This window comes from Rhodotorula paludigena, assembly GCF_050403205.1.
Source record: "Rhodotorula paludigena JCM10292 DNA, Rt_paludigena_JCM10292v1_ctg12, whole genome shotgun sequence".
In the NCBI taxonomy this organism is placed as follows: domain Eukaryota; kingdom Fungi; phylum Basidiomycota; class Microbotryomycetes; order Sporidiobolales; family Sporidiobolaceae; genus Rhodotorula; species Rhodotorula paludigena.
In genome coordinates, this window is record NW_027481446.1 from 127,914 (window position 1) to 155,888 (window position 27,975).

General features: G+C 65.0%; 13 protein-coding genes across 13 annotated transcripts; 5 read left to right on the forward strand and 8 right to left on the reverse strand.

The window, feature by feature from the left end:
• Nucleotides 1-30: 30 nt before the first annotated feature.
• MOD5 (tRNA dimethylallyltransferase) lies at nt 31-2,023 on the reverse strand (the record flags this gene model as incomplete). Its single annotated transcript, XM_076647948.1, has 8 exons — nt 31-235; nt 293-377; nt 432-485; nt 551-778; nt 835-931; nt 990-1,074; nt 1,142-1,656; nt 1,715-2,023. 8 exons carry the CDS (start codon nt 2,021-2,023, stop codon nt 31-33), a joined length of 1,578 nt encoding a protein of 525 aa, XP_076506457.1.
• A 421-nt stretch (nt 2,024-2,444) lies between these two features.
• On the reverse strand, nt 2,445-3,776 carry JCM10292_001092 (uncharacterized protein; the record flags this gene model as incomplete). The annotated part of the gene is made up of 4 exons (XM_076647949.1): nt 2,445-2,726; nt 2,803-2,958; nt 3,033-3,245; nt 3,471-3,776. The coding sequence occupies 4 exons, from the start codon at nt 3,774-3,776 to the stop codon at nt 2,445-2,447; spliced, it is 957 nt and encodes a 318-aa protein (XP_076506458.1).
• Nucleotides 3,777-4,055: 279 nt separating this feature from the next.
• Nucleotides 4,056-4,931, forward strand: SHH3 (the record flags this gene model as incomplete). Its single annotated transcript, XM_076647950.1, has 5 exons — nt 4,056-4,086; nt 4,165-4,216; nt 4,275-4,432; nt 4,548-4,739; nt 4,846-4,931. 5 exons carry the CDS (start codon nt 4,056-4,058, stop codon nt 4,929-4,931), a joined length of 519 nt encoding a protein of 172 aa, XP_076506459.1.
• Nucleotides 4,932-5,451: 520 nt separating this feature from the next.
• URM1 (ubiquitin-related modifier URM1) lies at nt 5,452-5,999 on the forward strand (the record flags this gene model as incomplete). The annotated part of the gene is made up of 3 exons (XM_076647951.1): nt 5,452-5,483; nt 5,559-5,795; nt 5,882-5,999. The coding sequence occupies 3 exons, from the start codon at nt 5,452-5,454 to the stop codon at nt 5,997-5,999; spliced, it is 387 nt and encodes a 128-aa protein (XP_076506460.1).
• A 141-nt stretch (nt 6,000-6,140) lies between these two features.
• On the reverse strand, nt 6,141-7,982 carry JCM10292_001095 (SDR family oxidoreductase; the record flags this gene model as incomplete). The annotated part of the gene is made up of 12 exons (XM_076647952.1): nt 6,141-6,254; nt 6,316-6,342; nt 6,418-6,667; nt 6,728-6,797; nt 6,859-6,898; nt 6,955-6,973; nt 7,048-7,060; nt 7,119-7,242; nt 7,300-7,320; nt 7,374-7,450; nt 7,512-7,885; nt 7,951-7,982. 12 exons carry the CDS (start codon nt 7,980-7,982, stop codon nt 6,141-6,143), a joined length of 1,161 nt encoding a protein of 386 aa, XP_076506461.1.
• Nucleotides 7,983-8,267: 285 nt separating this feature from the next.
• BOL2 (Bol2p) lies at nt 8,268-8,890 on the forward strand (the record flags this gene model as incomplete). The annotated part of the gene is made up of 6 exons (XM_076647953.1): nt 8,268-8,333; nt 8,405-8,423; nt 8,487-8,500; nt 8,568-8,634; nt 8,703-8,752; nt 8,840-8,890. 6 exons carry the CDS (start codon nt 8,268-8,270, stop codon nt 8,888-8,890), a joined length of 267 nt encoding a protein of 88 aa, XP_076506462.1.
• A 163-nt stretch (nt 8,891-9,053) lies between these two features.
• Nucleotides 9,054-11,881, reverse strand: EXO84 (exocyst subunit EXO84; the record flags this gene model as incomplete). The annotated part of the gene is made up of 9 exons (XM_076647954.1): nt 9,054-9,452; nt 9,514-9,644; nt 9,698-10,060; nt 10,120-10,318; nt 10,377-10,546; nt 10,607-10,951; nt 11,009-11,154; nt 11,215-11,344; nt 11,407-11,881. 9 exons carry the CDS (start codon nt 11,879-11,881, stop codon nt 9,054-9,056), a joined length of 2,358 nt encoding a protein of 785 aa, XP_076506463.1.
• Nucleotides 11,882-12,242: 361 nt separating this feature from the next.
• On the reverse strand, nt 12,243-13,844 carry QCR2 (ubiquinol--cytochrome-c reductase subunit 2; the record flags this gene model as incomplete). Its single annotated transcript, XM_076647955.1, has 5 exons — nt 12,243-12,265; nt 12,327-12,393; nt 12,456-13,332; nt 13,390-13,511; nt 13,605-13,844. 5 exons carry the CDS (start codon nt 13,842-13,844, stop codon nt 12,243-12,245), a joined length of 1,329 nt encoding a protein of 442 aa, XP_076506464.1.
• Nucleotides 13,845-14,377: 533 nt separating this feature from the next.
• On the forward strand, nt 14,378-16,276 carry JCM10292_001099 (uncharacterized protein; the record flags this gene model as incomplete). Its single annotated transcript, XM_076647956.1, has 10 exons — nt 14,378-14,476; nt 14,554-14,685; nt 14,753-14,854; nt 14,915-14,923; nt 15,018-15,143; nt 15,203-15,223; nt 15,360-15,495; nt 15,575-15,627; nt 15,691-15,748; nt 15,819-16,276. 10 exons carry the CDS (start codon nt 14,378-14,380, stop codon nt 16,274-16,276), a joined length of 1,194 nt encoding a protein of 397 aa, XP_076506465.1.
• A 374-nt stretch (nt 16,277-16,650) lies between these two features.
• On the reverse strand, nt 16,651-19,495 carry JCM10292_001100 (uncharacterized protein; the record flags this gene model as incomplete). The annotated part of the gene is made up of 2 exons (XM_076647957.1): nt 16,651-19,328; nt 19,396-19,495. 2 exons carry the CDS (start codon nt 19,493-19,495, stop codon nt 16,651-16,653), a joined length of 2,778 nt encoding a protein of 925 aa, XP_076506466.1.
• Nucleotides 19,496-21,442: 1,947 nt separating this feature from the next.
• On the reverse strand, nt 21,443-22,022 carry JCM10292_001101 (uncharacterized protein; the record flags this gene model as incomplete). Its single annotated transcript, XM_076647958.1, has 4 exons — nt 21,443-21,585; nt 21,649-21,729; nt 21,785-21,877; nt 21,941-22,022. 4 exons carry the CDS (start codon nt 22,020-22,022, stop codon nt 21,443-21,445), a joined length of 399 nt encoding a protein of 132 aa, XP_076506467.1.
• Nucleotides 22,023-22,991: 969 nt separating this feature from the next.
• Nucleotides 22,992-25,744, forward strand: KAR2 (Hsp70 family ATPase KAR2; the record flags this gene model as incomplete). The annotated part of the gene is made up of 9 exons (XM_076647959.1): nt 22,992-23,087; nt 23,250-23,261; nt 23,329-23,366; nt 23,576-23,974; nt 24,043-24,600; nt 24,667-25,039; nt 25,104-25,171; nt 25,240-25,421; nt 25,485-25,744. The coding sequence occupies 9 exons, from the start codon at nt 22,992-22,994 to the stop codon at nt 25,742-25,744; spliced, it is 1,986 nt and encodes a 661-aa protein (XP_076506468.1).
• A 291-nt stretch (nt 25,745-26,035) lies between these two features.
• Nucleotides 26,036-27,948, reverse strand: JCM10292_001103 (uncharacterized protein; the record flags this gene model as incomplete). The annotated part of the gene is made up of 7 exons (XM_076647960.1): nt 26,036-26,530; nt 26,590-26,734; nt 26,789-26,839; nt 26,895-26,918; nt 26,980-27,632; nt 27,689-27,801; nt 27,858-27,948. The coding sequence occupies 7 exons, from the start codon at nt 27,946-27,948 to the stop codon at nt 26,036-26,038; spliced, it is 1,572 nt and encodes a 523-aa protein (XP_076506469.1).
• Nucleotides 27,949-27,975: the final 27 nt, after the last annotated feature.

Below are 27,975 nucleotides of genomic sequence, written 5' to 3' on the forward strand. Positions count from 1 at the left end.
TGTAGCATTCCTGCAAAAGGGTGTCCATCCTCATCGCTCGTCCTCCCCGCTCTCCTGCTTTGCCGCCTTGACCTCATCGGCAGGCTTCGCCCGCCCTTCACGCTTCGCGCGGTTCCGCAGTGCCATGCGGTGTGTCTTGCTCTGGAGGTGTGCGTCCCACTGGCGCTCCTCGACGAGGAAGGGTTGCGAGGGGTCGCGTGTACAGGAAGGGCAGGGCCGCTTGGCGTGCGATGCGCTGTGACAGCAAGCGACGTTAGCAGAGTCTCGGTTGTTTTCGAAAGGAGATACGTACGAGGCAGCGGAGGTCGGCGCAAGGTGCTGTGCTGCAAGGGGCGAAAGGGAGGCTGCATCCGGGAGCGGTTCGCCGTCGAGGAAAGCTGCGTACCAGGGCGTCAGTGCATGTCTCTGCGCACATGTATGATATGACGCACCGTTGAGTATGCCGACGGCGGGATCGAGCACTGAATGTCGCCACAACGACAGGTCTGTGCGGAGCAAATGACCTTCTCAGCACGAGTCTAGAGAGTCTGCTCGTCGACTGACTACGCACCCGATGCGTCCAGCAGTACGACCGTAACTTCGCCCTCGGCCGACTCGCGCACGGCCGGGAGCAGCTTGCCCTTGATCCACTTGACCTGGCGCTTGGCGTACTGCCTCGTCGACGTCTGAGTCGCCTCGACCCCCTGGTCAAACAGCCTGCGCAGCTCCGGGTCGCTCTCGAGTGAAAGGTCGGGATGGCGGTGTCGTCGCGCGAGAAAGTCTCCAAACTCTTTGTAGCCTGATGCGAGAGCGGGTCAACGACAGAACTTGACCGTAGAGAGTGTGAGCTCGCACCGATGGCTTGGTAGATGCCCTTTGAATAGTCTATAGGAGATGCACCGGGCGCATGGGCAATCTGCCACAGCTCGTTGATCTCGGACAGCAGGCCGCGCTGCGAATCGAAGGGTCAGCCACAGCTTCCCGGTAAACAAACCTGATGGAGTGCTTACCTCTATCATCTTGTCCACCCGCTTGTCCAGCCGCGGATGCAGCGACTCGTTCTCGGCGTACAGCCAGAAGATGAGTGTTCGGTACCTGCATCCCGCTCAGTCGCTCAGCCTCGCGCTCACCGCCTGACGCTTAGACAAGGCAAAAAGCGCACCTCGGACCCTCGTTCGGCCTCGCCTTCTGCTCCTGCACCACGTCCTCCCACCTTCTACCCTCCCACACGACGTCGAGCGCCCGCCTGACCTTGCGCACATCGCGCCAGTGCCACCTCTGCGCGCTCTGCGGATCGACCGCTTGCAGCAGCGCGTACAGCGCGGGCACGAGGGTCTCGGGCGCGCGGAGCCGCGGTGTGAGGACATCGAGCGGGAACGAGGGCGGGAAGGACGAGGGCGACGAGATTTGCGGGAGCGAGGGGAGCGCGAGAAAGAGCGCGAGGAGCTCGGGTGGGAGAGAAGCGATCGTCTCGCGCAGGGAGGGCGGGAAGTGCGACGTGTCGGCAAGAGTATGCGGAGCAGAGACGGGTGCAGGTGCAGGAGATGGGGCGGAGGATGAGGCGGGACGGGCGGGCACGTCGGCGACGAGCTGGTTTGGAAAGACGAGGTTCTGCAGGTAGTAGGTCGTGCCACCGACCGCGATGGGCAGCGCATCTCGTTGCTGTAGCTCGCGGATCTGTATAAAAGAGCTCAAAACGACGCGCAAAGTCAGGAAGAGACGTGGACGTGCGCACCTTGTCGAGAGCCCCGGCCAGAAAGTCGTTGACGCTCCACTCCTCGCCCGGCTCGAGGAACCCCATCAGGTGGTGCGGCACGCCCTGCATCTCTTCGTCCGTCGCCTTGTTCGTGATGACGTCCAGGCCGCGGTAGCACTGCATCGAGTCGTGGTTGAGGACCTCTGCCCGCTTGGGCGCCCTCTCGCGCGCGCCCACGGCCTTGGCCAGCTCGACGCTCAGGTCCGTCTTGCCCACGCCGGTCGTGCCAATGACTGCGACGAGCGGAGGCTTGGCCTTGGGCGAAGAGGCGGGCGCCAGAGTTGTCATCGCTCGCGAGCAGGAGAAGCGGGGTCGGAAGCGCGTAAGAGCTCTGGCGGGGCTGGAGAGGCGCGTCGTCGCTGAGAGCATGCACTGCCGCCTCTACCACAGCACCAGTCCGGCAGGGAAGGGCGGGAGCGGGCAATTCGAGAAAGTCAAGCCTGCGACCGCTGGCTTTCGGGGAGGCGGTGCTCTTGCCTGCGACACGCCTTTCTGGTTAACTTTGGCCAGAACTGTCCGCTCAGCACAGACTCACGGCAATGTCGTTGTCTAGCCACCGGACTTCCGACGCCGTCGCATCCGCTGGCGTCGCTCGGCGATTCACACATCCGCGGGCATCTTTCTCCCAGTCCCACCGCCCAACGACCGAATGCGAACAATAGTACACTACACTCTTCTCCTCGGCCCTACCACGCACCTACGCCTGTGTCTATGCCTCCGCCCGACTCGCCCCGCCCTGCGTCTTCTTCGCTGCGGGCGTCCCGCGCTTGGTCTTTTTCCGGTCGTAGCTCTCCTCGAGCGCAGCGCCGGCCTTGGACCCGCTCAAGTCGGTGAAGATGGTCGCGGCGCGGCCGGGGCGCGAGGCCGGGACGGTGGTCGAGGTGGGCGAGGAGGAGGGGGCAGAGGGGGAGGAGGGGGAGGGCGCCTCGGTCAGAGGGGTGGCGCGGAGGGGGATGCGGGAGAGGAGGGGGAGGAAGACGGGAGAGTCGCCCTGCGTGCGCAGACGAGAGTCAGCCAATGCCCTGAGCGGAAAGAGCGCAAACGTGAGCGCGGGGGAGAAGACGCACCGACTCGACGTCCACCATCTCGAACACGGTGCGGCTGCTCGCCAGTTGCGGCTTGGTCGGTTCGGGCGACTCGATGCCGCGCCAGTGCTCGCCGACTGGCCGCACGCCGAGGTGCGACTCCATCCCCTTGAGCAGCTCGGTCTGCAATGCGCGGCCCTGCAAGTAGCGAGCAAGCGTCAATGCGCTGCATGCGAGAGCTGCGAGGGCAGTGTGCAGAGAGGTGGACGCACCTCCTCCTTCCACTTCTTCTCGAGCTCCTTGAGGCGGATGATGGCGCGCACGCGGTCCATCGAGACGCCGAACTTGCTGCTGACGGCGCGCACGACCTGCGAGTCGGTGGCATCCTTGAGGAGGATGTTGTGCACGTAGGCGTTGTAGATCTTGGACTTGATCGAGTCGGCGAGAGGGGGGAGGGGGGCGAAAGTCGGGTTGAGCGGGAAGGGCTGCGGACGTCGAAGGAGGTCAGTCCGGTTCTTGAAGAGCGCATGAGCCTGTGCGAGCTTCTCGCATCGTGCCAGGAGCTACGGCGGCGGCACACGACCTGCAACACCGCCTCGAGCGAGAGCACCTTCCGACGAGCGGTGTACCCGTGTCGCCAGCTCGTCCGGGCCAGCGCGGCCACAGAAAAGTCCCGCGAGCTGCTCAAGAATGCAGAGAGCCCGACTGACCGTGTCCCCGATCCAGTTTGTCCGCCCCTGCACGCCGCGGCGGAAGCGCGCGCCTTCACCGTTGAGCCAGGCGCGGTAGCCCTTGCCAGGCTTGCCGGTCGAGAGCGCTGCGCCCTGCTGCGCGTCCTGGGCGGCGCCGAGTGCGCCCGCATCGCCCGCTGCGGCGCTGCCAGCGACGGGCTCAGTCGACGACGCAGGCTGCTCGTCGGCGAGCGTGCGCGACGACGACGCAAACGCGCGGCGGGCTGCCGGGTGGCGGGCGCAGCGCTGTGCGGCTGTGCGGAGCGTCGGAGCGAGCGAGGCCATCCTGCGCGGCGTGGCTCTGGCGGCGTGCGACGGCGAGCGAGAACTTGGGAACGAGACCGCCGGGCGGCTGCTCTTTCTGCACTCGCTCCGGAAGCTGTCCTGACTGCAAGAGAAGCTGTGTGACTGCTTCGTGCAAGCTCAGGTGCAGCCAGACTCGCACTCTGCTCGAGTTGCGGCGAGCGCTGTGTGCTCCGCGGCCGGGTCGCTCCGCGCCTCGATCCGCGTCGGTTCGCCTCTGCCCGCTGCTTGCCTCGACCGCGCACGTCTGCCAGAGCCACGATGAACCGCCTCGCACAGCAGTCCATGACCCGTGAGCCACCCCTGCCCCGCCCCTCGCGTTGTTCCGGACGCTGGAGCTCACCTCCGCCCTGGCCTCACCTCCGCGCAGACCAGCTCGTCAAGCGCACGTTCGCGCGCCCGGCTGCGTTCGTGCCCGCACGGTGAGCACGCATGCCAGTCTAGCGCACGCCCACCGAGCTGACCGGGTCGGGATCGCAGGGCGCTGCAGACGCAGGTCATGACCAAGGACGAGGGCTACAACTACCTCAACGAGCACCGCGCACGCCGCCCGAGCTCGCCGTGGCACATCTACCAGCCCCAGCTCACGAGCGTCTCGTCCATCGCCAACCGCGCGACCGGCGTCACCCTCTCGGCCGGTGCGCCCCGCTCTCTCGCCGTCTCTCGCGCGCCCCTCTGTCCTCGCGCTGATTGGCCTCGCTTGCCCCCGCTCGCTCGATCACCTGCATCTGCCCGCCGTCGCCGCGTCCACAGCCATCTACGCCCTCTTCTTCGGCCACGTCGCCGCGCCCCTCGTCGGCGCAGAGCTCGACTCGGCCACGCTCCTCGAGGCCTTTGCCGCCCTCCCCGGCTGGACCCAGTTCCTCGCCAAGTTCGCCGTCGCCTTCCCCGCCTCGTACCACACCCTCAACGGCTTCCGCCACCTCGGCTGGGACATGGGCTACTGTGCGTCCTGCATCCGAGCTGCCGTCGCCGCGAGACGGGCGAGCCGCGGCTTGACGTCCCGGCGTTGCATTGAGACGCGCTCACTCACCCTCCTCGCATTTCGCAGTCCTTCAGCTCAAGTCGTCGTACATGGCCGGCTACGTCGTCCTCGGCGCGACCGCCGTCTCGACCGCCGCCATCCTCGCGCTCTAAGCCGCGACGCCTCACCCACCCCCACATCGACTTCCGCTTTCACGCCCTCGCCGCGCGCCTTTCGTCGTTCTTGCATTCCCTTTCCCCTCCTGCATCATCTCTTTCAGTACCTCCCGCTTTGCCCTTGACCCCCCTTTTCTCCATGCGCGTGGAGGACGCCTTGCTTCCGCGACGACGATCGACAAGGACGTTCCTGCAATGCGCTGTATCAACAGCTTTCACAGTCTTGTTGCGTCGTCTGGACGTATGGCCGGCTGCACGATCGGTTTTGCCGGTGGAGTGCGAGCTGTGTGTCTGAATAAGGAGGAGAGGCTGAGCGGAAGCATCGACACCTCCGTCATCTGATAGCGCAAGCTCTTCCATTCTCCCGCGCGCGCATGCTGCACTTGCACGGCGCTATAGAGACCCTGTGCGTACACTGGACCCGCGCAGGAGGCGAGGACATCTTTCTCTTCTCGCGCTGCACCGCCTTCGCACCTTCTTCGCCTCGTGTCTCCCGCATCCAGCCGCGCTGCGCAAGATGGCGACCATCTCGGTGACCGTGCAGATGAGGTGCGCCTCGTGGATCTCACCCGCAGCCTCCCCCACCCCTTCGTGCTAACCCTCGCCTCGTTCCTGCTCGAACAGCGGCGGCATGGAGCTCCTCTTCGCCAACGAGCCCACTCACGCCTTGACCCTCCCGCGCTTCTACCTCCCCGCCTCGTCCACCCTCGCCTCGCCCGCGCCGCCTGACCCGCCCGCGCCCGTCGCCGCCGAGGAAGAGGGCGCGACCGAGACGGACGTGCGGTTCTTGGTGTGGTGGCTGCGCGAATACCTGCTCGAGGACCGCAAGCGGCCAGAGCTGTTCTCGCAGGGCGAGACGGTGTGCGTCGGGTCTCTCTCTCCCTGTCTCTTCACCCGCTCGACTCGAAAGAGACTCACTCTCGCTTTCCTTCCTCGACGTGAAACAGCCGCCCCGGGATCCTCGTTCTGATCAACTCGACCGACTGGGAGCTCGAGGGCGAGCTCGACTATGTGCTCGAGGACGGCGACGAGGTCGTCTTCATCTCGACGCTGCACGGCGGCTGAATCCGCCAGCAGGATCCCCTCTCGCAGTGCTGGAGGTGTGCGGCATAGACGGTGTACAGGTCTCGCATTGTTGTAATAGCTACATGTCACGGATCGAGCGCCGCCCGCTCAGCGACGAGGGGCACAGAGGGAGAAGGGTCTCTACGACTCGTGCGCGCCTTCGAGCGGCTTCGGCACGACCGACTCGAACCCGTGCTTCTTGTCCAGCTCGCCGACGAGCTTGTAAGTCTTCATCTGCACGGCGTTGCGCTCGTCCTGCAGCAGTGCCCGGCGTCAGTCTGGGCGCATCGGATGGAAGGCAGGAGCGGCAGCGCACCGTGATGATATCGTGCGTCTTGCCGACCTGCATCGATGGACCCACGTTGGTATCAGCACAGCTTTTGGAGAATACTAGCGCAGAGCCGCGGTCTCGACGCACCGTCGCGACGAGCCAGCGGAAGTAATCCGGCAAGCTGCGCAAGTTGGGCAGGAGCAGGTGCGCATAGTGCGGCGCGACGAGGTGATCGCTCAGTCCGCTCTCGACGATGTGCACCATCTGGCGCGCGAGCCAGCGCGCGTCGAGCGTCGGCGAGAGGAACTGGTTGTCCGTGTCCTTCATCGCGTCGCCCATCTGCGTAGAGACCTTGGTTGGGCAGATGACCGAGGTGCGGACGCGCGGGGCGTTGTAGCTGCAGGGTGACGAGATATGAGCACAAGCGTGCGAGGCGGACAGGACTCGGGTGACGAACCGGTGCTTCAGTTCGCCTGTGAGCGTCTCGTGCAATGCCAAGACGGCGGCCTTGCTGCAGGAGTACTCGCCTGCGAGAAGCCAGATTGTCAGGTCTCTGCACTGTCTATACAGTACATGACCGAGACTTACTGAGCTGCGGAATGGCGGCGTATGAAGCAGAGGAGGCGGTCTGGGTCACAGGAAATCAGCATCCCACTCGGTCCTCGAGCGATGCGAAGAACGTACAGTCATGATGTGGCCATGGCTACGCAAAACGATGCAGACAGTGGGTCAAGGTCAGTACGGCCTGCTGCAACATCTCCGGAAGGGGAGACGGACTTGATCTTGATGACTGCAAGGTCATCGGAGTCAGAACGGATAGACAGGACCGCGACAGGTACACGACTCACTGTGAGGCAAGAACTCGCGCAGGATGTTGAGAGCGCCAACCACGTTGACCTTGTACGTCAGGAGGAACTCCTCCGGCGTAACGTCAAGGATCTTCTTCCCGCGAGCAATGCCAGCGTTGTTGATCTGCAACAATGACTGTCAGCGCGAAGCGAGACTTCCGCTCCTGAGGACGCGACGCACGAGGATGGTCGGCTCGCCAACCTGCGGAGCGACAGTCAGCAGGTATTTCTCGTCGCGCAACGGACGCAACGCACCTCTGCCCTGACCTGCTTCGCGACCTCGGCAATGGCAGTAGCGTCCGTGATGTCGCACTTGTAGTACTTGACGCCGTCTGAGAATGTGGGTGCAGTTCAATACAGGCGGTAGCTGCGACTGCGTGATGCGGCACGTACGAGCATCATACGTCGGGGGCGCGAGATCGAGCACGGCAATCTTGTTGGTCTTGCCTGCAAGAATCTCGACCATCTCTTTGCCAATGCCAGTCGAGCCGCCCGTGATGAGGACAACATCGCCCTGGCCCTTGTCGAAGCTCCATTTCGGCGGGTCGGCGCGCCAGCCATTGTTGCGCGTAAGGCGGTTCAGCGTGCGGTGCAGTGCCTTGAGCGCCACGAAGGCGAGGAGCGCAGAGAGCCAGCGGTTCGCACGGACATGGTCGACGAAGTGGAGCGAGGGTCCGAGGAAGGAGCGCGCTTTGTAGAACGAGTAGGCGGCGATGAGAGCGGCCCCTGTCACGGAAAAGGGGACGCGGTCGAGGAAGCGGTTGACGCTGCGGGTCGAGCGTGAGCTTGCAGACGAAGCGGAAGGCCATGTGGGGAGCCGAGTTGAGCGCACTCGTCAACTGAGAACTTGGGAGGGCTGGCCATGGCGGTGCAGACGACGGTTCGTGGAGCAGCTGGAATGGAAGGAGAGCAAGCAAGAGCGCGGGCAAGTTCGAGGAAGTCGGGCGAGGCAAGGTCGCCGATGATGGCCGGGTCGACGTCGCACACTCGGGCAGATTGCAGCGGTCGAGGGCGTCTTCCCGAGCGCTCAAATGACCGCTCAGCAGGCAGAGATCAACAGAATGTGCGCAAGGGCGAGCGATCCAAGGTCAACCTCGAGATTGCCTCACCGAGAGCGCCTTGACCGCAGCTTGCTGGCACACGAGAACGATGCCTGTGTCGGCAGACTCGCTCGAGGCAAAGATCCGCGCTTCTTGGCCGGACGTTACCCACGTCGTACGCCCGCCCTGCGCCCACTCCGTCCTCATCGCTCGTCGCTGACATCTCCGAGCTGCAACCGCTTGCAGCAAGTTTTTGACATCTCTGGTGCGCTGGAAGGCCCTCTGTAAGCTGCTGGAGCATCTCTGGCTGACTCTTGCTCCTCCACAGGTGGTTGCGGTGCCGTTCGTCCTCCTCGTTCGCTCACTCGCCTCCGCACAACTTCGTCCTGACGCACTTGTCGTGACGCAGTCGTACGAGGTCATCATCGTCTCGCCGTCATTCGCCGGAAAGACGACCCTGAAGAAGCATCGCGAGGGTTCGTCGCAGCTGCCAGCCGACTTCGTTCAGGGAGACGAGCTGATGCAGTTGTCATTCGTCTCGCAGTCAACGATAAGCTCAAGGAAGAGATTGCCGAGCTGCACGCATTCACTCAGGTACGCATGGACTGGCAGCAGACTGCAGTGTCTGTCCGCTCTGCTCCCTCTCCTCCCGGCTGACCCGCGTTCGTCCACTTCTCGCAGAAAACCTTCACGCCGGAGCAGTTCGAGAAGGTCAACGTCGTCGTCGCATGAGCCAATAGAAGCGTTCTGGGTGTAGCCGCTGTCGTCGATTATCTCGCACTCCCTGCATGAATGCAATCTTGTTGTACGGTCCCCTTTTCCGCACGCGCGAGTGAGGAGGAAACGGGCGTACAACACTGGCACTGCACCCGAAAATACTAGGCACAGAAGGTCATCACCGCGCCTCGCCAACGACACCATCTTGGAAGCCCGCGCCGCTTGCCGGCCTCCCCCTCGCCTCTTCCCCTCCGCCAACTTCGAGCCGCTCTCTCGGCTTCGGGACCGTGAGCCCCCCTCCGCCCGCCGCCGGTGTCGCCGGCCGCGATCCGCCCTCGGCGCCCTGCCCCTGGCCCTGCAGCATAAAGATGCTCTGCCTCGCGAGCGCGACGGCCGAGTGCGGCGCGCCTGGCCGCCCGGCTCCCGGGCCCGCCGATGCCTTTGCCGGGCGCAGGTGCGAGCCCGTGAGGCCCTCGTCGCGCAGACGCGAGGACGAGGCGCGCTGCTTGGGCTGCGGCTTTTGCGGGCGGAGGAGGCCGTCGAGGAGGAAGGTAAAGTCGAGGCCGACGTCGCGAAGCTGCGCGCGAGCCCGAGTCAGCCGCGATCAGATGAAAAGCGAAGCCGTGGAAAAGACGCACCATAGCGCCGTGTGCTTTGGTCACTTCGAGCGACTCCTCGATGACCTTGCCGTCCTGATCGGCGCCGTAGACTTGTCGGCGGAACGTCTCGGCGTAGATTTCGACCTGTTCGCTCGCCCATCGTACGAAACCTGCAGAGCAACGCGTGAGGGTGGATCAGAGAAGAGGAACAGGCGAGACGAACCGGAAGCCATGCGATTGTCTTTGAACGCAGCCATGTACCACTCGCACGTGTTCTTGATGAGCGTGAAGCAGACCATGGCGAGCTCGGAGATGTACATGCTGATGTCGCCTTCGAACTTGATCTGCCGCGCACGCTTGCGCACGAGCTGGCCCCTTGCCGTGAGGAACATCTCGCGCGCACGCTCGCCCTGCCCCAGGCGCAGGAGCCACGACGTTGTGCGCACGACGCCCGACTTGCGGATCGCATTGTCCGACAGGTCGTGCAGGAGCGCCGAGACGAGCTCGGCGGACCGCTGGTCAAGCTTGGCGCGGAACAGCTGCGAGGCGTGCGCGTCGCCCTCGATCTGCGGGAGGATCGACTTGCCTATACGCAATTGATAAGTCAGTCGGCCGTGAAGAGAAGGATCCTCGCGAGCCGCGCACCTTTCTCGACCCAGACGACTGCCCCCTCAAACTCGCGCGTCGAGATAGCCACCGACAGCTCGTCCGAGTAGTCGCCGATCCACGAGAGATCTTTGCCCGTCGGGTCATCCTTGCCGAGCCCCAGCGCGGTGGCGGGACTGAAGCCGGACGAGGCGAACGTGCCGTCATAGTCGGAGCGAAAGCCACGCAGACCAGACGCCTGGCGTGACCACAGCATCAGCTGTAAGTCCAAATTCAGCGCAGGAAGTGACACGCACATCTCCCTTTCGCGCCTCTGCCTCATTCAGCATCTCCTTCCTCCGCTTGTTCATGAGGTCCTCGGCGACCTTCTTGAACGCAAGCAAGAGCACCTTCTTGTCTTCGGGCTTGTCGGTGCGATAGATAATCGTCTCCTTGCCGCGCTTGATCTTGACCGCATTCTGCAGATCTGCGGGTGAAAAGCAGGTTAGACATGTCGACAAGGAAGAAGGCAGGGATTCCCACGTACCGCCGGCGTCCTTCAAGTCAACGACGACGATCTCGCTCAGGTTGAAACACCGCTCGGCGACGAGGCGCACAGGGCCGCCGATCCCGGGACCTCGCCGCTTCTTGACCGAAACGAGCATCGCATCATTCAGGAGGAAGAGGTGGACCGGCTGCTTGGGCTTGTATGTCGCGGCGTGCAGCTCGACGAATGAGGCGGCTTCAGTGATAATGTGACGGCCGGGAACGTAGGGCAGGAACTTCTGCGACCCTTCGACGCCCTCCCACAGCGCCGAAAGCTGCGACTTGTACAGCGTCGCGAGGTCGGCGAGCGAGTTGCGCTGGGCTCGTCGATTCGCGCCAGTCGCGCCTGCAAGCCTGCATCAGTCGCGGACTGAGGAGGTAAGCGGCAGGAATCGGAACGCACCAGCAGCAAACAGGTCATCGTCGCCCCATCCGCCTTCGAGCGATTCAGGGACGGCCCTCCACTCCTCGAGCACGCCCTTGAGCTCGAGCATCTCGTTCTCAAGCGTTGCAATCTCCTTGGAGATGAGCACGAAGTCGGAGTAGTTGCTGAGAAGATGTAGCGGTCAGATGTGCCTCGGATAGACGAAGCGCTGTTCAAGGACCCACTTGAACACGCTTCGCTGCAGCTCGCCCTCCGTGATCTTCATTGCGCCCTCGAGTCGCCCCTTGAGCCGTCGCAAGTCCTCCATCTGCGCGGGAGCCTCGCCGCGTCCGGCCGGGAGGTTCTGCTTGAGGACTGTGGGCGTCTCGTCGTCAGTATCGCCGTGCACGACTTCGCCAGAACGCCAGAGAGCGCACAGTCCTCAGGCTTGAAGCCCTCGCTAGCAAGCTGTTCGACGTCCAAGCCCGTTGCGAGGAGCTGTCCTTCGGCTTCTGGCCGGTCCGGCTCGTCGTCCTTTGGCAGCGGGGTCGGCGAGCGCCCCTGCTTGTTCTTCGCACCATCTTCGCTTACTGGCCCGAGTCCCATCCCTTTCGGCGCGAGATGCGCCGTGCCTGCTCCTCCTCCTCCTGCGGCTCCTCCTCGTCCCGGCCCCGCTGCGCCCTCCTCGAGTCCGGCCGAAATGCCCGCCGAGATGGGCGGCAGCGCCGGTACGTCGGGCACGGCGGCGCGCACGCCCGGGGGCTGGTGGTACGCGACGCTCTGGCGCTTCTTGAGCAGCCGCGCGCCGACGTTGCTCTGCGAGCGCGCGCGGGTGGGCGGGGGCGCGGGCTCGTCGACTGCGTTGCGCACTTGGCGCGTGGCCTGCCCGCCGCGCGAGCCGCCCGCCGACATCCTGACGCGAGGGAAAGGGAGCGAGCCCGACGAGGTGAGGGAAGCGCGACGAGGCGACGGCGAGGCGCTGCAGCCGACTGTGCGTGTCGTAGGAGCTTCCAGTAGCTCAGTAGAGCTCGTGCAGACGCGCTCGCGCGGGGACCGGGCGGAGACAGCGAAATGATTGAGGGCAACCTCGCTTTCACACTCGCAGCAAACACTCTGCGTCGCAAACACTCTGCAGCCGAGCCGCCGGATACAGAGAAAGTGAAAAGGGCATACTGCAAAAAGTTGGTCCGAGGCATTTTCCGGGGGCGACCCCGCCGCTACATCCGAAAGCGCACACTGCGTCTATCCTCCGCTGCGATTCTCCTTCTCCTGCTTAGAGACCGAGCGAGTCGGCGTCTGCGGGCACAGCAGCACGTCAGTCACTAATGCAATGCCGCAAACACGCGAAGGAACGCACAGGGAAGGGCGTGGGTGTTGCCGACAGCAACCGTCGTCGGCTTGCTTGCGAGCGCGTCCTTCGCCGCCTACATACGCGCAAAGAGATCAGTCCGGCTCGAAGAGCTCACGGGAGCAACCGGAGACGCACCTTCGCGAGCGACTCGGCGGTGACCTCGTCGAGCTTGGCAAAGATGGCGTCGAGCGAGGGCACCTGGCCGTGCGCCGCAACCTGCTCGCCCACCACCGAGACCTGGCCGACCTTGGTCTCGAGCGCCGCGGCCGCCGCAAACTTGGCCTTGGCCACCGCCTGCTTGACGGCCTCGGTGCTCACGCCCTGCGCCACCTGCTTGAGCTCGGCGACCGCCTTCTGCGCGACGCCCTCGACGTCGGCCGTCTTGCCCGAGACCGAGACACCGAACAGGCCCGCGTCCGAGTAGCCGAGGTGGAACGCCTTGGCCGACGACGTTGCCGTCGTGAGCTTGGCGAGCGGCGTCGCGCCCTGGCCCCACTTGACGCTCGCCTCGCCGCCGAGGAGGAGCGCAAGGACGGCGTACTCGACCTCGGTCCGTGCCGCGCCCTTGAACGCGATCAGGAGCTGGTCGAGCTCGGCGTGGTGGCCGGTCGCCGGGATGCGGACCTCGCCGCCGTAGTACTGCGATGCCGGCGACGAGAGGGTCGACGCGGCCGCGGCGTTGGACGGGGCGAAGAAGTCGCCGACAAGCGAGGTGAGCTTGCCAGCGTCAATGTTGGAGCCAAAAACGGCAATGTTGGAGGGAGCGAACGAGGACTTGGCGAACGAGACGGCGGTGGAGTGGTCGACGGCGGTGTGAGGCGAGGCGAAGAGCGAGTTGCCGAGGCCCTTGCGGAACGCGAGCTGGTGCGCGAGGTCGAACGCGTACACCTGCGAGTCGTGGATCGCCTGCTCGTACTCGGCCTGCACCTGCGGGACGACCTCCTCGTTGTACTCGTAGACGGGGAGCTTCGCCTCGTAGATGGCATCGCCGAGCGCCTCGGCAAAGTACGCCCTGCGGACGCGCCCACATCAGCCCCAGCCCTTGCAGCACAGCCATGCAAGCACGCACTCGTCACCCTTGAGGAACTCTGCGGTCAGGACGAGGTTCTCGCGCGAGAGCGAGGTCGAGAGGACACCGCCGAGCGCCTCGACCTCGCGCACGAGGCGGATCTCGCTGCGCTTGCTCGTCGCCTGCAGTGGCACCCACGGGTCAGTTACAGTGCGCTGTGCGGGCCCTCGGAACGCGTGGAGCGGGCGATCGGGCGTCAGGGGGGTCGGCCGCACCTTGAAGACGGAGTTCTTGAGGACGTGGGCGACGCCGGGGGCGGGCTCGTAGCGGGAGCCGGCCTTGGCAACGATCGAGATGCTGGCGGTGGGGCGGCCCTCGTCCTTTGCGGCGACCTTGATACCGTTGGCGGCCTCGTGCAAAGCGAAGGGCGCCGGGGTCGCGTACCCGCGGGCGAGCGCCGGGACGGCCTGGCGCGCGGCCTTGGAGCGGATCGACTGGAGGGCAGAGAGCGACATGGCTGGGCGCAGCAGCTGCAAGGGGGCGAGCGGGAGCAAGGGCGGCGCGGGGCGAGCAGCTGGCCGCCGCGCTCCGCCCCGACCAACGACGACGAGCCTTTCTCACTCGCGCGCCCGCACCCCGGACTGCGCTCTCCCGAGTCCCCTCTGCTTCCCACAGCTGTCTACGGTCTCGGGCGCCCGTCTTCGAGCCGCAGCCGCGCACTCCCGCGTCGACTCTTGACTTCCTCGAACTGCTCTGGTCTCGCGCTCATCGTCTCGCAGTCAGAGTGTAGCGCTCGCTGGCGAGTCACGAGAGAGCACACTCGACAGCGACCTAGTGCGGCTCTGCGCTACAACGGGGCGACTCGAGGCACCACCGCACCAGCTCACAGGGGCGTTCTGGGCGTTTGGAGCCTCCTTTATGTAGGTATGGCGATCTTTCGTGGTGGCTGGTCTCTCTCTCTTGTTCTCTCCCGCTGCTGCCTGCTGGACAGCTCTGTGCAGCCATTGCGTCTCGCTGGGCCCGCGTTGGCGCTCGAAAGCTGTACTCGATGGCGCAAGGCACGCCGCCAGCGTCTGTCCTGCTGTCGCTCACTCTGAGGCAGGCGGGCGTCAATGTGGCACGGAACACGCTGAACAGCATCTTCTACGTATGTGCTGAACGATCGTATTGCGGCACGGCTCTGTCCGCAAGGTCGGTACAGCTAACTCGTCGATACGTTCCCAGGGAGTCTTCCTAGTGCTCGCTATTCACTACTTTGTCCTCGCTGGCGGGCGCAAGGGAGACAGGCTCGCGCTGCAGGCGTTCGTGGCTTGCCTAGTGGTCCTTGGCGCCGCCGCCGTTATCGTCGATGCCTCGGTACGTGGTCTTCGTCACCCTTTCTCCCATGTCGTGCAGCTCATGTCGGCTTTCCCGCGTGCATTAGTATCTGGGCATTTACCAGAGTAAAGCTATACTCGCCGGCGGCATGTTGAATCCGAGGGACAGGCCGGTTGCTGGGATTGTCCGGATCTGGGTGCTCCTCGCGGTGCGTGATCTTCGTCTTCTGCCCGGCATACGAACGATCAAGCTGATCTTTCGCCGGCAGTTGAACCAAGTGTGTCTGACTTTCTGGATTTGGCGGATCTTCAAGGCAAGCCCTGTATCGTCGCGCCCGTCGGCAAGGGAAGACTGACGAAGCGTGCCCGCAGGTCAGCCAGTCTCCGCTGGCCCGCATTCCGCCGGTCGTTCTTATCATTGGCGCTGTGGCGGCATTCGTCGGCTCCAATGTCAAGGGCGTGCAACAGTATCGGGGCAAGGCTGTCGAACTGGACGACGTGGGCTTTCTCCTCACCACTGGGCACCTCGCCTTTACTGAACACTGCTCTTTTGGCAGATCCTCAATTGGATCATGGCAGTGAGTGCGCCATCACAGTGAGAACGTGGCCTGATGGCTGATCTCAGCCTCTCCTTGGCCTCTCCTCAGGGCATGTGGGCAAGTCTTGTCACCGCATCACGGTCCTCGCCGGTCTCACCTTCTCGCCAGCACACAGTTGACAGCCTCGTACCTTTTCTGGTGCGGTGGCGTGCTCGTATACGAGCTCGTGTGGAAGCGACGCGACCGCGTCGTCACATCGCCTGCTATCGCGCGCTTTACGCTTCTCGCGCTCCAGACTTCGCTCTTCAGCTGTACGTCTTCCCGCAGGGTCATCGCGACAGCTCAGCGCAGCTCATTGTGGAAGTATCATAGGCTTCTGCGCTCTTATAGGTACCGTCGGCGTCACCTACGGCTTTATCACCGACAACGTTATCGGCTACGACGTGCGTTCGCAGCGCAGGTCTGCGGTTTGAATCTAGCAGATACGGACTGATCCCTTGCGACAGATCTTCGACGTCATGTGCTCGCTCATCGGACCCGCGAGTGGCATCTGCATTTGCACAAGTGCGACCTTGTGCCAGTCACGTCTGATACTCGCCGGCCCGCAACCCTGACAACGTCTTTCGTCTCGCAGGCTTGATTCAACGCGACAAGTTCCGGCACAGCACAGGCAGCAGCGGCCCGCACTCTGTCGTGCTCCGCGACACTGTACACCCCGGCGCCGAGCCCTCTCGCTCGCGCGTCTTCTCCCGCTCGCGCGCCGGCGACAAGCTCGACGACGCCGACGACCCGGCGCTGTGGCGCAGCGACATCAGCGGCGGGTCCGGCGCGGGCGGGCCGGCGTTCGCGGCGACGCGCCGCGGGACAGAGACGAGCCTCCACGGGAACGATGACGGGCTCGGCGGCGCGGGTCGCGAGGACTGGCGTTCGATTTCGCTGCCACCACTGGCAGGCGCGCTTGCGCCCGAGCGCGAAGGAACAGAAAGAGACCCGGGCGCAGTGACCATCACCGTCCTTGTCGAGCATGAGGTGGAGGCGGGCGTGGACGACAGCGAGGAGCCGTCTGCGTCTACCGACTCGCTGAAGACCTGACCATGCGGCGCGATCACATGCATCGCGAAGTTGTAGTAAACGCCCTTGTGTACACGCCCTTGTGTACACGCCCTTGTAGCCCTATTCAGCGCCGCAGCTTCCTGTATCTCTAGGATCGTCGACGACCTGATTGCGTGCGTTGCGAGTATTGCAGTGTGCGCATGCGAGTGTGCAGAAGATCGTGCGGCGGGCGAAATTCACTAGTTAAAAACAACAGGTAGATAAGGAGGACACGGTGCCACGGCAGAGTAACGGCGAAGGCAAAAGAACGACACGAGGAGGAAACGAGCAAAGGGAACCGGCGAAGACACGATGAGGAGGGATAGCAAAATCAGATTGAAGGGCAATTGGACGTGAAGGAACCGCGAAGAGGATCACCAAACGCGCTGGACCATCGCAGCGCCATACGAGTCGGCAGGCTCGTCGCCGTCGTCCTCGTCGTCGCTGCTCTGGCTTAGCTCCGAGTCGGTCTCGGGCCTGCGCGCCGAAGCAAAGTTGCCGCCGAGCTGCGCCTGGAGGTACAGACCCGTGCCCGTCGTGTGCCGCCGCGGAAGCGCTGCAGTGCCCGGATGCCGCTCGCCGTGGTCCGGCACAGCTGGCTGGCCCGAGTGGTGGTGGTGCGCGGGCGGGCGCGACGCGATAGGCGGCGAATGCCGCGTCGCAGGCGAGGGGTGCGGCGCACGAGTGCCGACTTCGCCCGTGACGTGCGCTGAAACGGCAGGTGGGGCAGAAGGCGGCGGCGGAGGCGGCGGCGCCAGCTGCGTCGACGAAGCGGGCCGCTGCGGCAGCGGCTGACCGGGGATGACCGGACGGCGGGGCGCAGCGCCACCCATGACGCGATTGCGCATTTGGCGCTCCCATAGGAGGTTGCGGCGAAGCGACTCGCTCAGCTCGGTCGCGAGCATGGCGCGGCGCGTCGTGCGCGGTGTCTGCGGCGGAGCGAGGACGGCGGCCTCCTCGAGCTCGCGCTGCCGGCGCGCGAGTGCGGCCGCGGCGGCCTGCTGCGCCTCCGCGTCGTCGTCGACGTCCTCGTACTCCGACGACCCGCCGCCCGTCCCAGGCGTCGGTGCAGCTTTTTCGTCGCCCTCTTCCTCCGAGCTGGACTCGAGCTCGACGTGGTCGGGTTTGCCGCGCAAGAAGCTCTTACTGCGCTGCGGACCGGGCGCGCGTCCCTTGTCGAGCGCGCCGGTCGACTTCGACGCGTGCAGCTGGCTGAGTGTCGGCAGCGCCGACATGCTCTTATGGTTCCGGCGCATGACATCGACCGACGAGCGCGCGCGGTCCGAGTCGTCGACAAACTGGTCCGGGTGGAACAGCTGCGACAGGAGGCCAGGTGGACGGCGGGTGAGCTCGCCCGGCCCACCCATCGTCGCCGTCGACGCCGTGCGCTGCAGCTCGCCCGCCGGCCGCTTGGCGAAGAGCGCCGACTGCTGGTCCGCGCCCGCTCGCCGACCGCCAGGCCCGTTCGCAGCCGAGTTGCGCCCAATGTCCGACTCGGTCGAGTATTCCGAGCCCCAGCCGGACGAGTCGTCGTCCGAGTCCGAGTCCCACTCGTCGTCGTCATCGTCGTCTGCGTCTGCCGAAGCGAGCTGCACCACCGGCTGCTTGCCCTTGACGTCGCCGGGCCGCTGCGGCGAAGCGCGCGGGAACGAGCGCGGCGAGCGCGGCTTGTTTGCCGAAGGCGGCGTGACGACGACCTTCATGCCGCGCGACTCGCGCGAGCGGCTCGAGTGGTCCTCGTCCGACTCGGGGCTCGAGATGAAGAAGATCTTCTTGCCCGTGCCCGGCGCCTTCGGCCCGCGCTGGAAGGCGGAAGGTCCGGGTGTAGGCGCGGCAGCGGCGGGAGGCGGAACCTTGAGAGGGGTGGCGGTCGAGGGGCCGTTGCGAGACGAGGCGGACGGTCGAGGCGGACTCGCGGCGAGCGAGGCGGTGTTTGCCATCGGCGTAGGCGGCGGAGCGATTGCGCCCGGCCCGGGTCGCGTCTCGAGCGACGACGGAGACGGCTCGAAGCCTTTGACGTAGCTCTGCGGCTTGAACGACGAAGCCAGCTCGGCCGTGCTCTGTGCGCGGCGAGTCAAGTTGGCATCGCTGCGATTCCGCGAAGCAGAGAGCGCCAGCATGGCCGTCTCTGACGGGGTCATCGTCACTGCCGGCTCGTCGGGCGTGGGCGGCGAGGGACAAGGCGAAGAAGGGCGGGATCGGCGGTTGAGCGAGGCAGTCGAGGGCATCGCCGACATGGCGAGGTTCGACGGCAGCCTCCGCGCCAGAGGTGGAGGTGCGACGGCAGCAGGCTCCTCAGCTGCTGCGGTGACGAGGCCGTGTGCGGGAGACGAGGCAGATCGGGACATGGAAGGGGAGGCGGTCGGAGTGGTACGACGCGAGAGAGAGGAGCCCGAACGCGCGTCCGACTGGCCCGTCGGCGACGATGGTGCAGACGCATGCAGCACCGCGGCGTTCAAGTTGTCCGGCGCGCTGGAACCGCGAGAGCCGAGTGGCGGTTTCGCGAGCGAGGGCGTGGGCACCTCGTGCAGACTGCGCGCCTTGCCAGGGGCGGGAATGTCGGGGAGGCGCTGAAGATCGGCAATCATGCGCTGGAGCGACCCGCCGCTGATCACAGGCGGCGCCTTCCACTCGCGCGAGAAGCCTCGCCGCCCGAGCGGTGGTCGCGCCGCCGTGCCGCCCGCACCCGCGCCCGGCGCTGCGGGCACCGACTGAGTGCGACCCCGTGCAGGCCCAGGCGGGGATGCCGCAGTCGCGTTGGCCAGTGCAGGCTCAGCGACAGCGGGCGAGGCGGGCTCATGCCCCGTCCGATCGTCGTGGTGCAGCTCGTCGTCCGAGTCGCTGTCAGACGTCTCCTCCCACTCTGGATCACTCCAACCGTCTGCAGCGACCTTGTCCTGAATCTCCTGGGGCGTCGGTGCCCCTGCGTCGCCCTCGCGAGCGAGGCTGTGCTCGCCCTGTCCGTCGCGCCGGGCCGAGTCGAACCAGAGGCGCCACGAGAGGTTCTCGAGGCGGCGCCCGTTCTGCAGACTGTCCTTGCAGCGCGTGAAAACTGCATGCGCGAGTGCCTGCGTCAGCAAGGGGCGGCGATCGGGCTGTGCGAGAAAGCCGGCACTCACCGGCCCAGAGCTCGCTGAGGGAGTCGTTGTCGAGCTGCCCCAGGCTCGCGAGCGAGTCTGGCGCGAGCGCGAGCACGTGAGTCGGGAGCGTGGCGTGCATCTGCGCGCACTGCCCTCGCGCGGGCGCCGACGAGCGGGAAAGCGCTGAAGGAGAGGAGAGGCCGACGGGTTTGGGCCGGACGACGAAAGCGGAAAGCCGTGAGCGGTCGCGGTGGCGTGGTGCGGCCGCCGAGGCGCTGTCCTAGGTGAGTCGCTAGCGAGTGTCGGAGTCTAGCTGGCTGCTGCAGCAGAGCGCAGGCTTGAAGCGCAGGCGAGGGGCGAGGCGAGGAAGCGCGGAGCAGAAAGGCGGGGGGCGACTGCGGGGGCGCGCGTGTCTCGACTCTGCGCGAGGGACGGCGACCGTGGTGGAATTGGGCCGACGGTGGGCGGGCGCGTTGCCTTTGTTCGTTCAAGCGCAGGTGCAAACTCTGCACCGCGATGGTCTGATGAACAAGGCCAGAGCTGCGTCGAAGGGCGGCTGGGTCGTCGCACCGGCCGTCGCAGCATGTGACTTCACCGCCGCTCTCTGGCTCTCCTCCCCGAACCCCCGGTTCTTCTTTTCGCGGAGCTCCTTGCGCTTTCACAGCGATCTCTGGCCCCCGCTTTTCCCCGTTTGCGAGCTCTAGCTCCTCTGCGTCCACCGCTCCACCTTGGAAAGCCCTCGACTTGCCGCGCATGCGGACCCTCGCGCCGGACCACAGCGGTCCGACGACCCTCGCGCGGGACTCGTCGGCTCGTTTGGCCGGTCGCGTGGCTCGCCGGCCCGCGTCACCTCGCTCGCTTCTTCCGCGCTTGCTTCTGCTTGCGTGCACCTGACAGCGCGCTATTGTTTCTTACTTGCTCACTCAAGGCGTCCCTCAAGACGGCCAACGTCTTGCTTTCACGCTCATCACAATCAGAGCTACCGGGTTCTCGATGTCTTCGCTTCTGGAGTTTGTCTCGCCAGTACGAAGAGCTTGAATGGGGGCCAGGACGCTCATTGCCGGCAGACCGACAGCAAGAGAGTCAGCATGCCGAATGCGGACCATGACATGCTCATCGCGCGCTTGAACCTTGTCCTCCGCCCGGGTGCGCTATCCTGCTTTCCGAAGGGTGTCGCGCACCGCATCTCCGTTCGCCAAGTGGGTTATCCGCCGCTGTCACAGTGCGCACCACCTCGGTTGCGCAAGCAGTCTTTGAGGGTCACTGCATGCAGGGCCACCCATTTGTCGGCGTCGCTGCGAGGAGGGGGACGAGAATGGTTTCGACTGCGTTTCGAGGCGGTGCTGCCTCGAGCGGTCCGTACCAAGTCCGTACGTCAATGCGTCCTGTGCTGTCCTTCGGCTACTCGAGGCTTCCCGCTTCTGCGTCTGGCATGGACAAACTGCGCTCCGCTCGCGAAAGGTGCCGCGGAGGGTCTGCTTCCAACCGCCGCTGCCCCACTCGGCATGGAGGACCCGCCCGCGATCGCAAGCTCCGTCGTCTCAGCAGTGAGGGCTCGTGAGACGGCGGCGGTGCCGATGCGGAGGAAGTTGAAGCGCTCCGCGACGAGAACAAGGCGCTGCGGGACGCGCTCGCCGAGAAGGACGCCGTCATCCACGAGCTCGAGCTCAAGCTCGAGCGGGTGCGAAGCGGGTCGACTAGACGAGCGGGAGTCAGGTGCGGGACGGGAGAAGGAGAAAACAGGAGGGAAGGTATCTTTCGTGTGCAGATGTCTTCTGTATCGCGCTCGCTCGCTGTCGCTATCGCCCAGGGATGGAAGACCAGACGGACACCTCTCCTTGATCGGAAAACGGGACATTGCGAGAGTTTTGCTGCAAATGATCGAAAGACACATAGAGACCGGCTCTTCCTCCGACCTGTCCTCCCCTGTCGCCGCCTCTTCCCTTCGCCCTTTGTGCATCCCGCCCGCTTAGAGCTCGTCGTGCGAGTACGAGTCGCCACCGCTCGACGCACCCGCGTCGGCGTAGATCTTGGCCGTGATGGGCGCGACGGCGGCCTGGAGCGCCTCGCGCTGCTCGTCAAAGTCCTAGGCGCTCGCCGACGCGCCAAACTCCTCGATCCACTCCTGGCCCTTCTTGAGCTCGTCCTCGATCGTCTTCTTGTCGCTCGAGTCGAGCTTGCCCCCGAGACCCTCCTGGTCGCCGAGCTGCGACTGGAGCGAGTAGATGACTGCGCACGAGCGAGAGGTGAGTGGCCGCGTCGGATCACCGGATGCGAAGAAGGGCTACGCACAGTTCTCGTAGGCATTGCGCGACTCGATCTTCTTCTGGAGGAGCGCGTCCTCCACAAAGCGCTCGGCGGCCGCGACCATGCCTGTGAAAGACCGGTAGGACAAGTGACGGGGGCGTCATATTGGCCGAGTTGTCACGGTTGCTGCCGAGAATGCGTCTGGAAAGACGAGGTTCCGACGAGAAGAACGCGCGACCTCGGCTGTTAAGCTGCGACTTGAGCGAGTAGATGACTGCGCATGAGGGCGAGGTGAGCGGCCAGGTCGGGGAGTCAAGAGGCGAGGACGGCTACACACGATTCTCGGATGCATTTTGAGGCTCGATCGTCTTTAGCAGGAGCGCATCCTCCTCCACAAAGCGCTCGGCGGCCGCGACCATGCCTGCGAAAGACCGGTAGGACAAGTGACGGGGGCGTCATATTGGCCGAGTTGTCACGGTTGCTGCCGAGAATGCGTCTGGAAAGACGAGGTTCCGACGAGAAGAACGCGCGACCTCGGCTGTTACGGGCAACAGTCAATGCGAAGCAATCACATCCCTTTGACTTGCCGAGCGCGCCACCCTGGCCGTATCCAGAGCTGCTCGTGGTCGCTGCGCCACTGCCCCTTTCTCGGCTGACGGCAGTCGAGAAACACGTCTGGACTCGTTCGCCTGACCACTTCGCCGATTGTCGTTGGCTTGAGCATGCAGCGGGAAGCGGTACGCACCGACGGCATTGAGAGTAGCACTTGCAAATTCGTCTGTCACAGCAGCCAATCGGAGGGCCGAGCCATCTGTTGGAAGCGACGCGGAAAAGTCGGCTTGACGATGAGAAGGGTTGGGTTGACGGACTCTCGTCGACTTGTTTGCGCCTCTCTCCTTCTTTGCGCAGCGTGCGCAAGAGTGTTCTTCCTTGTACAAGGCGTCGACCGCGGACCTGGTCTAGTTGAGCGGTAAAGTCCAGTTGAGAAGGCCAGCGGCAAAGCGACAAGGCGCAGAGATGCATGCTCGCGCGCTGCGATCTGCTGGAACCTCTGCCAGCATACAAGAGCCTCGTAGGAGCGAGCCGGAACGTTCCACCGAGCACCAGAGACGCAGAGACGGCCTCGCCATGGCACGTGGGTGGACGTGAACGAGGGGAACGACGAGCGAAGGCGGAGTCTACGGGAGCGGTGCGGAAGCTGCTGGATCGTTCGGAGAGAGCACTGAAGCAGAGCCACGTCTGCACGAGTGGCCCGGGCGGGACGAGAGCGGCGTGGCGAACGTTTCCTTGTCCTTCCACCTCGACGCGTCTCGCTCCCTGCGCCGCTCTCTCCTTTGTCTCTCTCCCTCTTCCTCTCCAGACCCAGAGACTAGACGCCAGTGCCCGCCATGGCACCGTCCACCCGCTCGGCTCTCGCAGCCTGCCTCTTCGCGCTCGTCGCGCTTCTGGCCCTCTCGTCGCCCGCATCTGCTCAGAAGGAGGAGGTGCGTCCAGCTCGCCGCACTTGTCCTGCGAGCCGTGGACCTCGTGCTGACCTCGATCCACACCTTCTGCACCTCCTGACCACCCCCGGACCTACCTCCGACGCTCGCCTGCACTCCGCCGCCGCTGCTCCACGTCGACGTGGTGACCTTGTTGCCCTGCAGTACGGCACAGTCGTGAGTCCCGCCCATTCGCACAGAAAGTTGCCTGCATCTATCACTGACGCTGTGACGCGCACGACAGATCGGTATCGACTTGGGAACGACCTACTCTTGCGTCGGGTGAGTAGCGCTACTCGCTTCCTCTGTGTGACTGCGCCACGACGCTGCGGAAACTACTGGTGGAGGGTTGCACGGTCTACTGTGGCAGCTCAGGGATGTGCACCGCCATCCGCACAAGCCCCAACGGTTCTCGCTGCCGAGAGCTTCTGCACCCGATCTTGCTCGACGTAGCACGTGAAGCTGACTTTCCCTGCTTTCGCCGCTCCCAGCGTCCAGCGCAATGGCCGTGTCGAGATCATCGCCAACGACCAGGGCAACCGTATCACCCCGTCCTACGTCGCCTTCACTCCCGGTCAGGGCGAGCGCCTCGTCGGCGACGCCGCAAAGAACCAGGCCCCGGCCAACCCGACCAACACCATCTTTGACGCCAAGCGCTTGATCGGCCGTCGCTTCGACGACGCCGAGGTGCAGCGCGACATGAAGCACTACCCGTTCAAGGTCAAGAAGGGCTCGATGAGCCAGCCCGTCATCGAGGTCAAGGTCGGCGACAAGTCCAAGACGTTCACCGCTGAGGAGGTTTCGGCCATGATCCTCGGCAAGATGAAGGAGACCGCCGAGACCTACCTCGGTAACAAGGTTACCCACGCCGTCGTCACCGTCCCCGCTTAGTGCGTGGCCTTTTCCGACTCTCGCTCCTTGTTCCCCGAGCGCGAACTAACTCCGGCATCATCTGCAGCTTCAACGACGCTCAGCGCCAGGCGACCAAGGACGCCGGCACGATCGCTGGTCTCAACGTCCTCCGTGTCGTCAACGAGCCGACCGCCGCCGCTATCGCCTACGGCCTCGACAAGACCGGTGGCGAGCGCAACATCATCGTCTACGACCTCGGTGGCGGCACGTTCGACGTTTCGCTCCTCTCGATCGACGACGGCGTTTTCGAGGTTCTCGCGACTGCCGGTGACACGCACCTCGGTGGCGAGGACTTTGACAACCGCGTCATCGACCACTTCGTCAAGCTGTGGAAGCGCAAGCACGACGGCCAGGACATCACCAAGAACCTCCGCAGCATGGGCAAGCTCAAGCGCGAGGCCGAGAAGGCCAAGCGCACGCTCTCGTCGCAGATGAGCACCAAGATCGAGATCGAGTCGTTCTTCGAGGGCGAGGACTTCTCCGAGACGCTCACGCGCGCCAAGTTCGAGGAGCTCAACCTCGACCTGTTCCGCAAGACGATGAAGCCCGTCGAGCAGGTTCTCAAGGACGCCAACTTCAAGAAGGAGCAGGTCGACGACATTGTGTGCGTCCTCGTTTGCTCCGATGTCGCATCCGCCATGCCTCGTACTGATCGGTCCGCGTCCTGCAGTCTCGTTGGTGGCTCGACCCGCATCCCCAAGGTCCAGGAGCTCCTCAAGGAGTACTTCAACGGCAAGGAGCCGACCAAGGGCATCAACCCGGACGAGGCCGTCGCGTACGGCGCGGCCGTCCAGGGCGGTATCCTCTCGGGCGAGGAGGGCCTCGGCGACGTCGTCCTCATCGACGTGTGCCCGCTCACGCTTGGCATCGAGACGACCGGCGGCGTCTTCACCAAGCTCATCCCGCGCAACACGGTTATCCCGACCAAGAAGTCGCAGATCTTCTCGACCGCGGCCGACAACCAGCCGACCGTCCTCATCCAGGTGTACGAGGGCGAGCGAGCGATGACCAAGGACAACAACCACCTCGGCAAGTTCGAGCTCGTGCGTGCCGCTTCTCCCGATCGCTCGTGCCGCAGTCTCGGTCTGACTCACCTCGCGTGCACAGAACGGCATCCCCCCTGCGCCCCGCGGCGTGCCCCAGATCGAGGTTACGTTCGAGATTGACGCCTCTGGGTGCGTTGCCTCTGGCCTTCTTCTCCTTCCCCAATGGCGCCTGACTCTTTCCGTTGTCGAACTTGCAGCATCATGAAGGTCTCGGCGGCCGACAAGGGCACCGGCAAGTCGAACTCGGTCACGATCGAGAACGACAAGGGCCGCCTCTCGCCGGAGGATATTGAGCGCATGGTCGCCGACGCCGAGCGCTTCGCCGAGGAGGACGCGCTCCTCCAGAAGAAGATCGAGTCGCGCAACGCCTACGAGAACTGTGCGTAGTCTGTCCTCGCCTCTGGCGATCCGACGCGCCCGCTCACCTCGCCCTCGTGCGCAGTCATCTACTCGCTCAAGTCGCAGCTCGGCGACCAGGAGGGTCTCGGGGGCAAGCTCGACTCGAGCGACAAGAAGACGATCGAGGACGAGCTCAAGAAGGGCCAGGAGTGGATCGAGGAGTTTGGCGCGTCGGCGAGCGCCGAGGACTTTGATGAGCAGCGCGAGGCGCTCCAGGCCGCGGTCGCGCCCATCACGGCCAAGATCTACGCCGACGCGGGTGCGTCGAGCGGCGGCGACTCGTACTCGCACGACGAGCTCTAAGCGGGCGGGATGCACGATGGGGGAAGGAAGGAGGGGAAGAGAGGGGAGGACAGGTCGGAGGAAGAGCCGGTCTCTCTGTGTCTTTTCGATCAATCGCAGCAAAACTCTCGCAATGTCACGTACAGCAAGTTTCCAATCAAGGAGCGGTGTCTGTCTGGTCTCCCGCACCCCACAGCGATGGCGACAGCGAGCGTGCGCGATACATAAGACACCTGCACACGAAAGATACGACTTCGAAGTAAACCCTACTGTTTTCCTCCTTCTCCCGCTCCGCCCCCGGCTGTCGCTCGTCTAGGCAATCGCGCTCCGCACCCGCTCAAGCTTGAGCTCGAGCTCGCGAATGACAGCATCCTTCTCGGCGAGCGCGTCCCGCAGCGCCTTGTTCTCGTCGCGGAGCGCGTCCACTTCCTCCGCGTCGGCACCGCCGCCGTTCGACGAGCCGTTCACTGCCGCGGCGGCGGCGGCGGCGGGGACTGCGGGCGCGGGCGAGTCTTCCTTTGCGGGCGGGGCGGGCGGCGGTGGCGAAGCGGCGCGGGCGGCAGGAGCGGGAGGAGGGGGCGTCAGCGCCTTCTCCGGCTCGGGCGCCTTGACCGGTGCCGGTGCGGGCGCTGGGGTCGGAGCGGGCGTGTACTGCTTGGGCGGCGCCGAGGTCGCGGCCGTCTGCTGCCGCGTCTCCATGTCGAGCAGGATCGGCGGCGCGTCCTTGCCGCTGAACCACTCGCGGGCTTGCAGTGCGGGCTGCGGCGCAGGCGCGGGCGGGAAGAGATCTGCTTGGAACGACTCGGACTGAGCGGCGGCGAAGAGGTCAGCGCGGGGAAGTAAGCGGGGAAGGGGAGAAAGCGCACCTTGCGCGGGACGACGAACGAGATGGGCTCGACCGTCGTGCCGACCGCCTTGTAGATCTTGGCAATCTCGGTCTCGTCGACGTTGACGTTGCGCGCAGGCGCGAGGCACATGCCGCGCTGCGGGTGCGGGCTCGTATAATCGTTGCTGTGAAAGAGGAGGTCAAACATGCTTCGCGAGGCCGGGCTGGAGGGTGCGCACAGGTAGAAGAGCTCGTCCTTCTCGAGCTCGTACAGGCGGATGTTGCCGTCGCTGCAAAGCAGGTCAGTCCAGCTGCGACGGCAAAGAGATGAGAAAGGAAACGCACCCCTTGCCAGCAAGGAAGAGGACACTGTGATCGCCGGCACGTCAGTCGCGAATCCAGCCAACCGTTGAGACGACACGCAACGCACTTGTTGCCCGGAATGAAGAAGGGCATGAGCATGCCCGAGCTCTGGTCGATGTTCATTTGCTTGATCGGGCCCTTTGTGAGCTCGCGCGAGTCCCACAGGAACGTCTGGCGGTCGCTCGTGCGTGAAAAGCCCGTCGTGACGATGCGGTCGAGCGAGCCGAGCCACGTCACGCGTGAGCCCTTTACGCCCGAGTGCGAGTCGGCGACGGTGACGGCGGCGCTGCCCGCGCGCGGGTCAAAGATGCGCAGCTTCTTGTCCTTGCACGTCGTCGCGTACACCGAGCCGCACCAGTCCCAGTCGATCGACTGGACCATGTCGGCGTGCGTCTCGCTCTGGAGGACCGACTTTTGCGCGTCGAGGTCCCACACCTTGACGTCGTTGCTCGCCGTCGCGAGCACGTTGGCCGCCGACGGGTGGAAGCGCACGTGGCCGGCCTTGCGGCCGTGCGCATTGAGGCGCCACAGCGGCTCCATGTCGGGCAGGTCCTTGCGGTCGCCGGACCAGGCGTCGTGCAGGAGCTCGCCGTCGACGCGGGTGAGCGCGAGCTTGCCGTCCTCGCCGACCGACGCGACGAGGTCATCGTCAAACGGCGACCAGGCCGTGTCGAGGACCGGGGCAGTGTGTGCGCGGCAGAGAGGGAAGAGATCTGGGAGCTGCGGGAGCAAAGAGTGTCAGCCGGCGCTCTCAAGCCGTGACCCGCCGCGCGCACCTTGCCCGTCGTGTCGAGGGGAGTGACGAGGAAGGCGCCGCCGCCGGATGCCTGCCAGTTGACAGCGAGGTACTTGCACGACGCGCTGATGAGGTTGGTGTCCCACGCCGACGCTGTGTGCAGTCCCTTTAGCCGCGTGTGCGCGCACCGCGAGAGCAGCAATACGCACCACTGATCTTGATGTTGTCGTAGCGGTTCTCGGGCTTGGCGGGAGTGCCAAAGGTGTGTCGGTAGCTCGACGAGCGGACGAAGCGGCTCATGGCGGCGGGACTGTCGCGGGGTGCAGA